Source organism: Poeciliopsis prolifica, unplaced genomic scaffold (genome assembly GCF_027474105.1).
Source record: "Poeciliopsis prolifica strain line A6 unplaced genomic scaffold, Auburn_PproV2 SCAFFOLD009, whole genome shotgun sequence".
NCBI lineage: Eukaryota > Metazoa > Chordata > Actinopteri > Cyprinodontiformes > Poeciliidae > Poeciliopsis > Poeciliopsis prolifica.
In genome coordinates, this window is record NW_026562384.1 from 6,756,078 (window position 1) to 6,770,591 (window position 14,514).

At 37.3% G+C, this 14,514-nt stretch overlaps 2 protein-coding genes across 3 annotated transcripts in view; one reads left to right on the forward strand and one right to left on the reverse strand.

Moving 5' to 3' along the window:
• Positions 1-14,514, forward strand: part of pdlim7 (PDZ and LIM domain 7) — a 34,976-nt gene that overhangs the window by 4,778 nt on the left and 15,684 nt on the right. For both annotated transcript variants that reach the window (XM_055034638.1, XM_055034639.1), the window contains exons 3-4: positions 8,330-8,481; positions 13,812-13,839. In XM_055034638.1, coding sequence (XP_054890613.1) covers positions 8,330-8,481; positions 13,812-13,839 — 180 coding nt within the window. The remainder of the gene's footprint in view (positions 1-8,329; positions 8,482-13,811; positions 13,840-14,514) is intronic.
• unc5a (unc-5 netrin receptor A) overlaps positions 1-14,514 on the reverse strand; it is a 198,086-nt gene that overhangs the window by 2,919 nt on the left and 180,653 nt on the right. The window lies entirely within an intron of this gene.

Here is a 14,514-nt window from a genome sequence, read left to right on the forward strand (position 1 = left end):
ATCTGTTAAACACTGTCAAAAGCACCTAACATATGTCTGTAAGCTAGTTTTCCACTGTTCATGGTTATTGCATCAAGAGAAAGTTGTCTTCCGAACCTTGGAGTTCTGATATTCTTATTCCTTCAGTGCCGAGTTTGTTTAGGCGTTATAGTCCACCAAATGGCCGTATATCTCTCACCTTTTCACATTTGTCATTAAAAACTTAATGTGTTTTATTGTAATTTGTATTATGGGTCAACACAAAGTATCATTTAATAAACATGGTTGTGAAAATTACTTTATAAACTAAGCCCCTTTTACCTTGCTATCCAAAATAAAATCCAGTGCCATCAATTACAGTCAGAGCTTACTTGATTTGTAAATAGTCTAATCTCTACATAAAGCCAACTTTCAATGAAGATTAGGAGGAAAAACACAAAAACCAAGGAACCAAGGCAGAACAAAGGCAGGGATAAACAATGGATAAAAGGAAGGTTATAAAATTAAAAAAAAACCCAAAAAAACGACAACAAAAAAAACCTCGCTGCATCTCCTGAAGTGTCTGGCATGACTGCAAGCCTGCTAACTAGCTGTTGAGCTGAGCCAGGAAAGAATCAATCAGGACACAGCAAATATGCAGAAGAAACCTGAGTCATCTTTGCTGAGAAAATGTGAGACAGAAAACTAACACAGCATTGAACCATCCTCCTATCCCCACAGTGACACACGGTGGAGGTCAGGTCGTACTGTGCAGAGACTTTTCCTCAGCTGAGACAGGGAACCTGGTGGTTCTATTTACAAGTTATAGATTTACTAAGGTGGTAGGGAGATTCTCCAAAATGTTTGCAGTAAAACTAGATTCTCCAAACTACTGACTCAGGTCTGAAAGAAGAAAGAATACTTTTATCAAGGCTGCCTATAAACATCCAACATGTACTCCTCCTTTGCTTGACTTAGGGTCTTTTGGCTCGCATCTTGAACAAACATTGAAGTCTTGGACAAGAGGGAGTGAAGCTTAGCTACAGGATTTCTCCGTAACAGGAAGAGATCTAGCTTTTACTTGAAAAGTTTCTATTAGATAAATTCAGTGGATGGTTCATTTCTTTCTTCACAGCTTGTTGCTGATAACAATCTAAAGCGAGGCTGTAGAAAACGATGAGCATGTGGAGGGAAATGACAAAAGACTTTTTGTTTCTCAGTGAGGCAATGAGATTCCAAGCAATAACTCCTGAAAGATCAATGTGTGTATATTTTTTGTGCATATTAGGCAATGATTAGCTCTGAAACTGGATCTAAAAGATGGAAGATTATAAAATAGAGTATCACTTTTTATTTTATCACTTTGACTCCAATTGATGTGCCGCAAATTGAACTTCTGATTAACTTTTCATTGATCTGGAAAGTTTGTGCATTTCTCACTTGTTACCTCTCAATTGTGAGTTGGTTCAGTTTCTGAGCTCTTCAATGGCTTGTATTTTCTTCCTCAGTCTCTGTACCGACCGAGCTTGTGCTTTTTCAGCATTCCAGACATTTTTCTCATATCCACCCTGCCGCTGCCAACAGGCAATCCTGTTGTCTCCCTTCTGCGTCTGTCTTCACCACTCACTTCTCCCATCCATAAGACGAACTCCCCCAGTCTCACAGGCATTGTCTCCAAGTGAGATCAGAGGAATGAAGACCATAATTTTTAAGTGAATGCGAATGGAAAAGGAAAGCTGAGATTTTGAGCTTAGCAGGATGGGTTCTCATCCATCAGCTGTAAAAACATACATCACGTTTGACTGACTGGAGTGACAGCTTTTCTAATGAAAGCAGAAGGTTTTATTTCTGTTAAACTGCAAACTATCTTCTCAAGATGTGTATGAGCAATCCCTGTCCTGGACTTTATTGCTAAGCAATAAGGTCTTGTTCAATTCTTGTGCCAAAAGTAACAAAAAAGCTCTTTTAGGACACCTTGTGAGACCATTAACGGACAACAAGTAATTTTCTTGATAGTGAGGCTGGATGTTGTTCATCAGGGATTTGTTTTTAATGAGAATGGAGAATCAGGCATTACTTAGGATTCACAGACATTCACTGACAATGTGCCTCTCCATTTTTCTAGAAGTTAAAAAGTTTGAATGTCAGACGCTGAGAAAACAATGTTAAACAGTCATAACTATCCAGTCAGTTCACAAGAGGAGATGATATTCGAAATTAGGTTCACATCGGTCTGAGACTTGATATTATTTTTAAAGTATCTGTCACCAAGTGGTGTTTCTGGGTTTGAATCCTGGATTTTGAGGTCTTTCTGACTGGAGTTTGCACATTCTCTCAATACATGCATGGATTTTCTCCAGGTACTCCAGCTTCCTTCAACAGATTAATTTATAATTTAAACTTATAATTACAGTAAATATAATCTATTCTATGCTAAAATTCAAACGTGATGGCATTTTAGTCAAACCGTTACAAAATGTTATCAATCAATAGAAATAACAATGATAAAGAGAGGCTTTTAAGTTCAGCAAGGGAGACAAACACATGGCCTATAATCAGGCAGTCTGATGAGCTGTCTCCATTATTAAGGCATTTTGACAAGATGAGAAGATTACGTTCCTGCTGAAACATCTTTGCACTTCTAAACAGTACTGCAAATGGGGTTTGTATACTTTATATTGCTTGTTGAATCTTTCTTTATTGTTTAGTTGCAGTCCAAAATACCCCACAATATTTAAGGTTAGTTTATGGCAATATTTGAAAATGAACTTCATTACTTATTAATAACATCATTTTCAGCTCATACTGAAAGTGATGCTATTTTAGAAACTGGATTGTTTCTGAAACTTTCTTGTGGGAAATTTAACACCCAATTTAATCCAGTCATTTTTTTTCCTAATCCATTTTCTTTTCCTCTTCTTTTTCCCTTGCACATTTTCAGAAACTTTTGTGACATTAGAAATGTAGACATTTGCATTACTTTATCTTTCATAACATTTATTAGAATAATCCATATGAAGAAAATTGGCATGAAAGTGTAGAAAACGAAGTTGCTTCAGTTAAATCTGTCCCTTCTGACTAGAGACGTTTTACCACATTTCTGCTCCAGATCTCATGCCATCGCAATTCAGTAAACATTATGATAACCCCACATAACTTGTGAGAACCATCTGGTTTCTATCAACAAACACATGCCACCCCGCTGACTTCAAAGTTTTGGAGAAAATTACCAATGATGTCACAGCAATAAACGGGCGGAGAGATGTTAAAATGCCTCCCCAGTCCACGTCTACAGCTGTCATTAAGTCTTATGATTCTGTTTCCCTGGGTTTCTGTCTTGACTTGAAGACCATCTGTTGCTTCATTATCAGCATGTTCTTTTTCTCACACTTGCAAAAGCTGTGAGAAAGGAGGCCTTTGTTAATAATTTATTTTGTAACATGCATTGGTCTCAGAGGCCTTCATTGTTGTCGGATATGTCCGACATACGTGTTGTGTTTTAAGGTGAGTTAGTGGGAGGTGTTCCTCTGCAGTCATTATGGGGGGCGTAAGGGGAGACTGCATACTTGCAGGTTTGGTTTTCCATTTCTCAGAGTGATATTTATGGCTTTGCATCAGCTGTGCTGTGAGTGATGTAAGGACAGACGGTCTCTTAGCCCCCAAATAGCCATGGAAAGAATAAAATTGCGATGGTACATAGCTACCCAGTCTGTATATCACCAGCTGTTTGATAAACCTTGGTGCATTATTAACCAAAACGAGCTGAGAATAAGTATGAGCCTTTGGCTCGCCTCAAGGAATGTACTTCAAAGGCGAATTTAGCGTGATGCATCCTGAAAGGTTGGCTCAAGCTTTGAAATTTGATAGTACACCAAAACGGTTCTGCTGCTGCACTCTGCCAGAAGACTTTGAAACTGGCCGTGAACTGTTAGTCGAACCATTTAGATCCACTGAGACGTGGATTCACCAACTCTATAAGCTTCGCCGATGTTAAACAACTAAAATAGTATTCCCTCCAGTCCAAGCAAGGTTCACAGTTGCTGAATGAAAAGTCAGTGTAGACGTCGTCCTTCCAATCTATCTTAACCACGATAGCCCTGGTTTTGTGAGGTACAGTAGAGTGTACTGCATGTATTGCAAGTGCATGTTTTCCAGCGTCCTTTCCTGTATTGACTCCTGCACGGAGGACGAGGCAGGTATTAGGTTTCTGTCCGCCCCTTACCAACCGAAAGGTCTGAACGCAACAACTTTGACTGCTGGCTTCTGAAGTGAGGGAGCAGCTGCACTCTGAACCTGAGCCAGAAACACAGGTGTCTGCGTCCATCAACACGACTAATAAATTAATACAAATTAATGGAATACACGATCTAAAGGCCGTAAAAGTTTTATTTATTTTTTTATTGAACATTTGGATGGTAATAATAGGTGCTTTAAGGTAGTGCTTTTACTTTTCCATTTTCCTCAATATATACATATTGATGCACCTGAATGAGAGCCAGCTGGAGGTATCTAATGCAGTGGTCTCCTAAATGCATAAAATAAACACTGTGCAGATGGTTAGCATAATTAACTGATATTCTGATGATATAGGTATAATAAACTAGAGTAAAACATCTCTTATACTTCTTTCCAAAGTTTAAATTTGTCTCAGCTATAGATATGTTGAATGTATATCAAAGTTATTACAACTCATAGATGCTTGACAAGTCAGTAGAGACACAGAGCAGCCAGTAAAAGTTAAGTTCATACTGTTCCCCTAAGAATGTTTAATATAAACAAGGGGTAAAAATATGCCTTACTGAACTCCTTGTAAATATATATTCAGAATAATGCTGAATATAAGTAATATTCAGTATAATGGGAAGTCTTAGTGGTCCTGCAGTCATGAATTTTTAGAAACCTTTTCAAAAACCTACTTAATGGGACAATTTGGACAGAAATTTCCTCCCACATTGAAGATTTCTTTTTCTTCTGCATTACTGTGTAGATCTTCTGTGCTGTGCCTGCTGATCCTTTACTCCAATTTCGCAACATCTGTGACCTACGAGTCACTTCCTTTTAGCATTTGTGGTAAGGCTGCTTATCAGCAGCACTGCTCTTGATTAAGACATTCTTGGTTATAGATGCAAGAAGTTTAATATATTTTTTAGCATAAATTTGAAAAGTATGGATCTGTCTGAATCCATAACCCATAAAAAGCCTTTCTAAAATGCATAATGAAAATAGCTTTGAGAAGTATGTCCAAACGTTGTCAAGTAAAGTATGAATAATGGAGTCAGGGCTGCATTTATCTCTGTGGGGATCCTGATTGAACAGCCTGCCATGTGAAGGGGAGGCTTCAAGTCATGTATTTGGGTTTCCTGTTATTTTTCTTCTTAAAAGAATGCTTAAAATGTTAAACTCATTTGTAAAATTGTAACAAAAGTGCCTTTAATTACTTACGGCAAGAGCACATTCATGACAATTAAAGTGATCTTTGAAATCAGAATCCTGGTTGACTGTTTTTTTTTTTAACCCCAAAACGACCCGCATGCACTGTAGAAGAACAAAGATGTCACACAGCAGCACACTGTTTCGAGATGTAATAATAGATGCCACCCTCTACGGATCGGCTTTGAGTCATTCAGAGCCGACATTATTGTCATAAAACCATAACACAAGGGAAGCTAACATAAAAGCTCAAATAGTAGGTATGGCCTCTGCGGATATTGAATGCAACTTCTGTTGCAAAATCTATTTGTGTGTGTTGTCAGAGCAGCAGTGGTGGTTTTGCGATGTAATGCACTCCACTGACAGAGACTTCTGTCGTTTTCCATCATTGTTTACGTCATTTGCCGCGTCTGGCTTGTTCTGGGGCTGAATTATGATGCACATCTCACATCAACGACATAAAAGTCAGATAAAATGCGACTTTGATCACTTTGAAATTAATCGAATACAAATCTGATTTAGAACCACTTATGAAAGTCGCATGTATTATTATAATTATTTCTTTTGGTTGAAAAGATCAGATTTGTACTGTTCAGACTGATGTGAAAAGTCTTATAAGGATTGCATTTGCCTGCTGTGTGAGCATCGGCCAAGACTTTTCCACATTTAGGGTTTGCTGTGTTTTAAGTCTGGCTGCAGTTTTGTTTTTATCTGTCGAGAGCCAAGTATTTATTTATGTTCTTTTTTTATGAGCAGAAACGTTACATCATTTTTATGGTGTCTTCTCTGCTCTTGTGCAAACGTTCATGTTTCATGTTCCCAATCAAAGCAGCAAGTGTGATTAGCTGAGCCAAACATGACAGGAAACTATTGATCGAACGGCTGAGTCCTCTGAGCTTTTGATGAACTAACATTTGCAGGGATCCGTGGCATTTGAGAGTAATCCTAATGGGGGTTCTGTTTGCCAGAAATCCTCTCTCCTGCTTACTTATCTGATGCTGCACGCTTTTCCTCTAGTTATCTTAGTATTTGACACAGGTCTCAGATTTCATTAAGCTGCATGGGTAAGCGGACTAAGCCCTTGCTATTCACAGCGTAGCATCTCTGATCTGTGTATTAGAGGCGGTAGAGGACATGGGAGGCCGTGTTGTACGTGTTTGTTGCTTTGTGTCTTGTTGTAACATAACTCTATGCTTGACTCCAGCACTGACTAATTCTCTCACAGCCTCAATGACAGAGGGAGAGGATGATGTCATTGCTTTGTCAGTCAGCAGCTTACCTGTCAGACTGAGAAAAGGTGGACAGATCGTTCCAGCTAATGGTATGACTAATGGTAACATCTGGGCCTCGTCTGCAGCTGTCAAACATTCATCGTACAGTCACCAGTTACATCTGCAGTAAATCACAAGCTGTCGACTAATGACATCATGGTGACCTTATAATGGCTGTTCCTGGTAGAGCTGAGTGAAATAGACAAACAGGCTCCTCAAATTAATTATTAGGTGTCAGACATTACAGCAGTGTCAACTGAGAATGATTGTGTGTTGCGGTATGAGGTTAGGGGTACAGCAGTATAATGTTATAGGAAATGTTAGAGACTTCCTACAGTGTGGTTTGGATGGACAGTTTCTGTTGTTTAGGCCTGATGAAGCCAGAGGAATGTTCTTTCAGATGAAAATTTTTCCAACCTTAAAACATGCATTTCTGCCTCTGATTACTCAGTATGATGGATGGAAACATTAGACATACAGCTCTTCTCCAAATTACTAAGATTGTTCCAAGGTTTGTTTGACAGTTAGAATGTTAAACACACACTATTTTGCTCCATTATGGCAGCAGATGTGTTTATGCAGGATGTTCTTGGTCAAAAATGCTTCTATTAGTTTCACACTGTCTAAAAGTTTAGCTTAAAATCTGTAACTTATGGCCGACATTAAACAATTTAATAATATTTGTGTCACAGTTTCTTAAAATTCACTGTGGGGACAGGCAATACATTTGCTGTTACAGTTAGAGCTTCACAAACATAAATACAGTTTCACCAATAAAATCTTTTTATGAAATCAGCTGCTTCAGTGAAGAAGTGCAGTTTTACCCATGATAACTGCATTTAATCACATCTAAAATATTGACATTAATTGATGTTCGCCTGGAGGGAGACTGTTACATTTCAAATTACAAAAGAAAAAAATCCCAATGATATATTCTGTTTCTTAATGTTTTTAAACATAGTCATTTAAAGCGTATTGCTACCAACATAAATCACAATTCTTGTCATAATTTTTTCTCCTATACAATAACTTTCCATCCTTAATTCACTGCTGAAGAAATATTGAAGATTGTTGTCTTGTATTGTCATTGTTTTAGGGAATTTCACTTGCTAATATCAATATAATTAATTTTGTACTTTAAATATTTTTTATTAAAAACTAAGTTAATACAGATTAACTGTACAACAACCCAAACATTTTTATTTTCAGTATAGTAAAAAAAACAACAACTTCAGAATGCTCTGGCAATGATGAGCTGTGATGAAGTGAAAGTTTAGACTTTTTGAAGAGGAATCCTGTGGAAATATTTTAAATAGTTAGTTTATCTGCAGGTAAAGGTAACAAAACATTTGACAAGCTGTTCTGAACTGGACAATCCTTTTAAAGCTATAATCTGTATCTTACCAGTTCTGAAATATTAAAAGAAACATAATTTTTTTTTGAAAATGTAGTATGACTATCATTTTAAGTTTGCTTTTTTTCTTGTACATTATGTTCATTTTACAAGTTAATTATATTGCATTCAGCAGCGTCATCTTTGCAGCCACAAAAGCTGCACCTTTCTCTTCATCCAAGCAGTTTTTTGTTTTTCTTCCTCTGAGTGATCACTGTAATTTCCTGTTATACCTGCTCTGATAACCCCCTCGAACTGAATTGTTGTTTTCCTCCAGCTTACACCGGGTGGAAAGGCAGCTCAGGCTGGAGTCGGGGTGGGAGACTGGGTGGTCTCCATCTGTGACGCCAATGCCGAGGATATGACCCACGTGGAAGCACAAAACAAGATTAGAGCAGCAACAGACTCCCTTACCCTCACCCTCAGCAGGTAGGTCGTCTGGCAGCTCATGATGCAATAAAGTGCTAATTTTACCTCATGCACACAGCAGCAGAAACCGCCACAGACCGTATGGCCTCCTTCATTTTCATTTAGACAAAATTAGACCCCATCAAGACCTTTGAAATTGTTCCCAGACTGTTTGCAAGACACATTGTCATGTCAGTCCACTATACATTTTTCTAAGGCTTAGGTACAGCTGTAGTTTTATTCTAATTGTGCGTTTTACCTTTAATTTCCAGTCCAATCTTGACAAAACAAGTTCTTGCTTGAGGTGCTTTTAACTTTTGATGTTTTTTAAAGTTTTTCTTTGCAACTAGTAGCCAAATGATCAAATGCATTTTTTTCAAAGGATTTTCTGTAAGTTTCCTAACAATGCTGTAACAAATTATTTGCCTGTTTTCAGTTTGGAGTTGCTCTTAAGAGTTTCAGATAATTTAAAAATTTATTTTCAGACAAACATGACCTTAATTCATAAAAAATCTGATTTTGAGGTTCATAAATTAGTTGGAAAAAAGCTTTGCAAACCAACATGACCCTACATAAAAATATAATTGGAGGGTTTTCGACTATTAACAGTCTGTTTTAAAGTCAAATTTCTATTAGATTTAAGTCCAAACTTTAGGATGGTTTTACCACCCTAAAGTGTTGTGCTTTTTCCTTTTTTAGCCATTCTGAGATGGACTTTGTGTGTTTTGGGTTATTGTCCTACTGCATAACTATGACTTGCACTGTGACTTAAGTTCACAAAATGATAGGTGGATAATTGTCCTTCAGGATTTCCCCTAGAAAACAGGTTCCATCAATTGCAGCAAGTTGTCCGTGTGCTAAAGCAGCCCCAGAGCATTACACTGCCACCACCATGCTTGACCATTGGCTCTTTTTCTGAAATTATTTTCTTTTATCTTCATTCCAGAATGTTACATGTTTTTCTCATCGATCCACATATTTCCCTCAAAGTCCTGATGGTCATAGGATGTTTTTGGTAACTGTGAGACGGGTCTTCCTGTTCGTTTTTGGCCAGCTGTGCTTTTCTCTCTAGAACTTTTCAGTGGTTGCCATCTTTACCTTAGCTCAGTCCTATTGTTGAATCAGGAAGATTGACTTTAAGGCAAGTGAAGTAGTTCAGATGTTCAGGTTTCTATTGTGACCTCCAGATGATCTCTTTGATTAGTTTTGATAGATTAATTCATTACTCCGATTTGCTTCAGTAGTTAAGTCTGATAAATAAGTTTGTATCCAAATGTCAGAGACTTTGTTTCTCATCTAAATATTTCTTTCTAGAAATATCAAGGCATATTAAATGCTGTATTACAACTTCTATTTAAGAAAATGGTGTCCAAAGTCTGTCCTCAAGGTCTGGTGACCTCCAAGTCTTAAATGCTGCCCTGATAAAACAAACCTGAATCAAATGAATGTCTCATTAGCAGGTCTATGCAGAGCTAGGTAATATGCAAAGGAAATGATTCAGCTGTTTGACTGAGCTGTATTGGAGCAGAAACGCATCCAAACCCTGCAGGGCACGACCCTTGAGGCCTGAGCTGGACACCGCTGATTTAAAGAAATTTCCTGATTGTACAGGTCAGGTAGTAATCAGGCTTGGATGAAACTGAATAAATCATTTTTTTACCTTATTACATTTAATACCTGATTCATACAGGTTATATTAAGTGATTTTTTTTTTTTCATTATTATTATTATTCTGGCTTTAACATCGGAAAAGCAATGTTTTTCAACAAAGGCTGGATTGGTTTGAATAGCTTTTTCCAGTTAAATTAAATAATTTGAGCATTGCATTTTGTATTTATGCAGGTTTTCTTACTCTTTTCTTAATATATCTTATACTGTAAAATATCCAAATGTGCCAATAAAAACCAAAACAAAAACAGCTATAAGTTTGTTAGGTAGCAAATGCAGCATGTATTTGCAGATTTGGATGGATGTACTCCAGTTTCCTTTTTCTAATGGAAGTAACTTCTTCACAACGGAGTCTTTGGGTTCTTTGTTTTGTCTGAACTTCAAAATGTCAAAAGAAAGGAAACTTTCCTTGGAGTAAAACAATGAAGTCTTTTAATCAGTACTGAATAGGCCTCCTACGGGCAGCACTTATACCTGCTCACATAAGTCTTGCCAGAAATTCTGACAAAGTGTCAAGAATACAAAAATGTTTAATCAGTAGCTTAATTATAGGGGGAGAAAAAAGATTTTAGTCTCAGAGAAAGATGAAATGTAATCATTCAAGGCCCAAGCACCTTCAATATAAAAAAAAAGATATCGACTTTCGAAGTAATAAAGCTGAGCTTGCTGCTGCCGCGGGACTCGTTTTGATTTTCTTTCTTTTTTTGATCCTTTATAAGTAATAGGAGTAAAGCTTTGTTATCTCGTTCACCTCATTGTTGCCTGGCAGGAGACTCTGCTTTTAAATTGTTACATGCCTTTTTTTTATTTTTTTATTCACTTAGTTTGGGAGAACAGCTGCAGGGTATTTCAAGTCTTTCCAGACAGCAGAACCGTACAGAGTAGTTTGAGATGTGGTGGTTCTGGTTTGTTGGGTATCATTTACAGCATTTGAGGCAACTAGAACATTTCATACAATTTATCTTTAAAGTTCAACTTAAAGAGCACAGAGGATGTTGATATAAGGCAAAATGACCTTTTGGTTTTTTTGCATGGTAATGCACAATACATACATAGATCTACAATAGGTAGACCATGTTGTAAATTGGCCTTTTCCAGCCACCAATTGGCTTTTTCTTGTGTCTCCAGCCTTAACCAACCAAACTCCTTTAAATAAGTAAGAGGTGAAATCGGTTTAATTTTTGGAGTTAAATAAAATATGAATGATCATAAAAATTGAAAAGCTCTTGAATTTTTTTCTTAAATAAATGCCTCCTTTATCCCACTCCTGGAATGTTAAAGGAAACTCTCCTTGTTTAATTTATGACTTCTGTTTAATGTTCACTTTATGGTAAAATGGTTTTGATTGACCTTAATAGGTGTTCTTCACACCAGCTATATTTTTGCTCCACTCTGTGGTTTGCCTCCTCCATTTCTCATCTCCTTATGGAGTCGAGTCAAGTTTTTGTAAACATTTCACAGTCTTCCTCCTGTCTTTTTTGCATCAGTGAATCTTCTCCTATAAATCCCAGGTTTCCTGTTTATCTCACCCCGACCTATTGTCGTTATGCTGAAAGCAAAGCAAATGTTGTTTTCAGAGAGGAACTGTTGTCAGTTTTTCTATTTATTTGCATCTTGGCTCACGTCCACTGTTGTTTTATGTCGAGATGGGAGAACAGCTGCATGGCGATGAGAGATACTCTGTTTTAGTTTAGTAACTCACTTTCCTCAGTGCCAATAATCATTTTGTGGTTATGGTTTAAACTATAGGTTTTTTGGTACAGAGAAATTGGATCACGCAGCATCTCCAAGAACACATTAGGGTCACACTTTTAGGCGTCTGTGACTGGCCCATCGGGATGTGGTTGAATTGTTTGTGATGTCTGCAGGGTTGATTACGGCGTCATCGGGGAATTCTTTGCTGTGAAATTTCTGACTTTATCTAACATCAGCCTGAAAGCCAAGTATGCATCGACTGAAATTAGTGATCCGTGAAATGAGTTAGAGAATGATCTCATGCCGTTTTCACATTCAGATCCAACGCAGGTCAGAGTCAGTTGGGGAACACAAATTTCTTGTGGGAAACATTGACTTAATCACGCACATATCTCTGAGCCAGAATAAACACAGCCACAAGACGGCAATCATACACATTCCTGATATTCCTCATAACATTTGACTCATCAAATTGTGGCTTCCATAAATATAGACCTATTCTTTCTTCTGCGCCGCTGTGCTTTTCTGCTCTGTTGTCATCCTCTATAACTCTGCGCCCTCAGTGGTTGAGCAGGTAATGACAGGATCTGTTAGTCATTCCTTATGGTTACAGGAAGTGTCATTTGTGGTGAGAGACTCCATTCTGAAACAATAAGGGACGGCTTAACTTGGTTACAACTTTGTGTTGCATTTAAATTTGTATGATAGCTTTGTTGTAAAACTAAGTGCAATGTGTGGCTCAAAGTTTAACGTGGAAAGAAATGTTAATACATACATTAGGCTAGGAATAATTTTTTTGTGTTTTCAGTGTTAGATTTATATTAAATTGCATTTTCTGAAGGATTTTAGTTAGAGTTTTCCTTGCAATTTTTTATAATCCTAATCATGACATATCCTAGTGAGATGTTGAGTTCAGAGATGGACAATTATGATATTTATGGCAACTTTTTGATCTTTGTGTTTGAAAACATTTGACTTGCCGATGCTGATTTGAACCAATCTTGATTTCTCTGTAAGAACTAAAACTTATCACTGTTGTCTTTTAAGCTATTGTGCCATTTATATCAGTTATATAAAGGCAATGTCACATGAATGAGAGCGCAGTCATTGTTTAATCAAGTTTTACTTTTTTTTTACAACAAAGTATCAGGAGATAACAGCTTAAGTGATCTGTAAAATCATAATTCATGATAGCCTTGGTTGTATTAACGTCTTTATTTAACTTCCTTCTTTCCAAAAATCTGCCAGCAATTCAGGAGTAAATGGCCTGACGTCTGGCTCTCTGCTGTATGAGCCTGAATAATTTGCTTGGCTTTTCACAGCTGTTTTGCTTCGTCTTCATTCATAAACACCTTTCTGGTACTAGTAGTTAATTTCAGTGTCAACTTCTCCACTGAAACATATTGTTGTTAATGTTGTGACATTTCTGGTTTAAATCGAGCAGCACAGGCTCCAGAGGATTAAACACTTTGTGGGCTTTTCTTGTGAAACTAATTGGGACAAGGAGAAACCTTTCAATCAGTCAGATTTTCCACTTTCATTTGAGATTAAGACTTTTTTTTAATAATATTCACCTACAATTATAATTTAAATACGATATTGAGCTTCAGTAAAAATGATAAAACACTAGGGCAAATGTATAATTCTTATTTCTTGAATGTTATTATCAAAAGTTCCTTGTGCAGGACCTATATTTTTAATGTGCCACATAAACATGGCTTAACTTTGTTCAGATTTTGTCGTCTGAGTAATTTAATTTGAGCAATTGAATGATTCATATGGATCCTGATCTTCTACTGTGATCCTATCAAAGCATTTCCAACTACAACTTTTAAGTGAATACTTCAATGTTTTGTTATTTGCAGAATATTTTATTTCATTATGATATTCATGTCAGCTTTCAGTGCAGATCATGTTAATGCTGATCAATGAAAGAGTCAAAGAAAGACTGACATCTTGTTTTTTTTTTGTCCTCCTTTTTTCCTTAGAGCTCCTAAAGGAGGTGAAGAGAGGAAGGTAAGAACATGTTTATCTTTAACAGTGAGCTGACTCCTTTGTGAACACCTGGATGGTTTGTAATGGCATGGAGTGTTTTTAAATGGGAAGCTTCCTGTAATCTTTACTCACTCTTGGATTAAAGGCTATAATATGTCACTTTGTGTTGAAATGAATCTGAATCACCTGCATTGTCCATGCACGGTGCATTACCCAAACACCAGCGAATGAAGATCAAGTGCCTGGACTATATAACGACTGTAGTTTCGATTGTCACACCTTGCACAATCCCTGACACCTGAGTAAGTATTGATTCATTCAGTCTCTTTGTGAGGCCTTTTGGCAGCTACTTTGACCAACTGATTGCACTTTTTATGGCACAATGGAGTCATGAACCGCTCTGTTTTTGTAAAGCAGCTGGCACATACAAACACAAAGCCAATGTTCCGTTTTAGTAGGCGTTCAGCACTCCACACATAATGTTCGGTTAGAAATCTCATTAGTGAGAGATGATGGTTATCCATGACAAATTCTCACTTTGAGCATTTTCATTTCAACTGCAGCAGCAGATTACTTTGGCCAGTTCCTGGCTGACAGCCAACACAAATAAAATAGCAGTGTCCGCACTTCTTAAGCGCTCCTTCTGTCTGTGTGGAGAAAAGCCTGCAGGCTCTGACAGAGCTGCTGCTGCTGCTG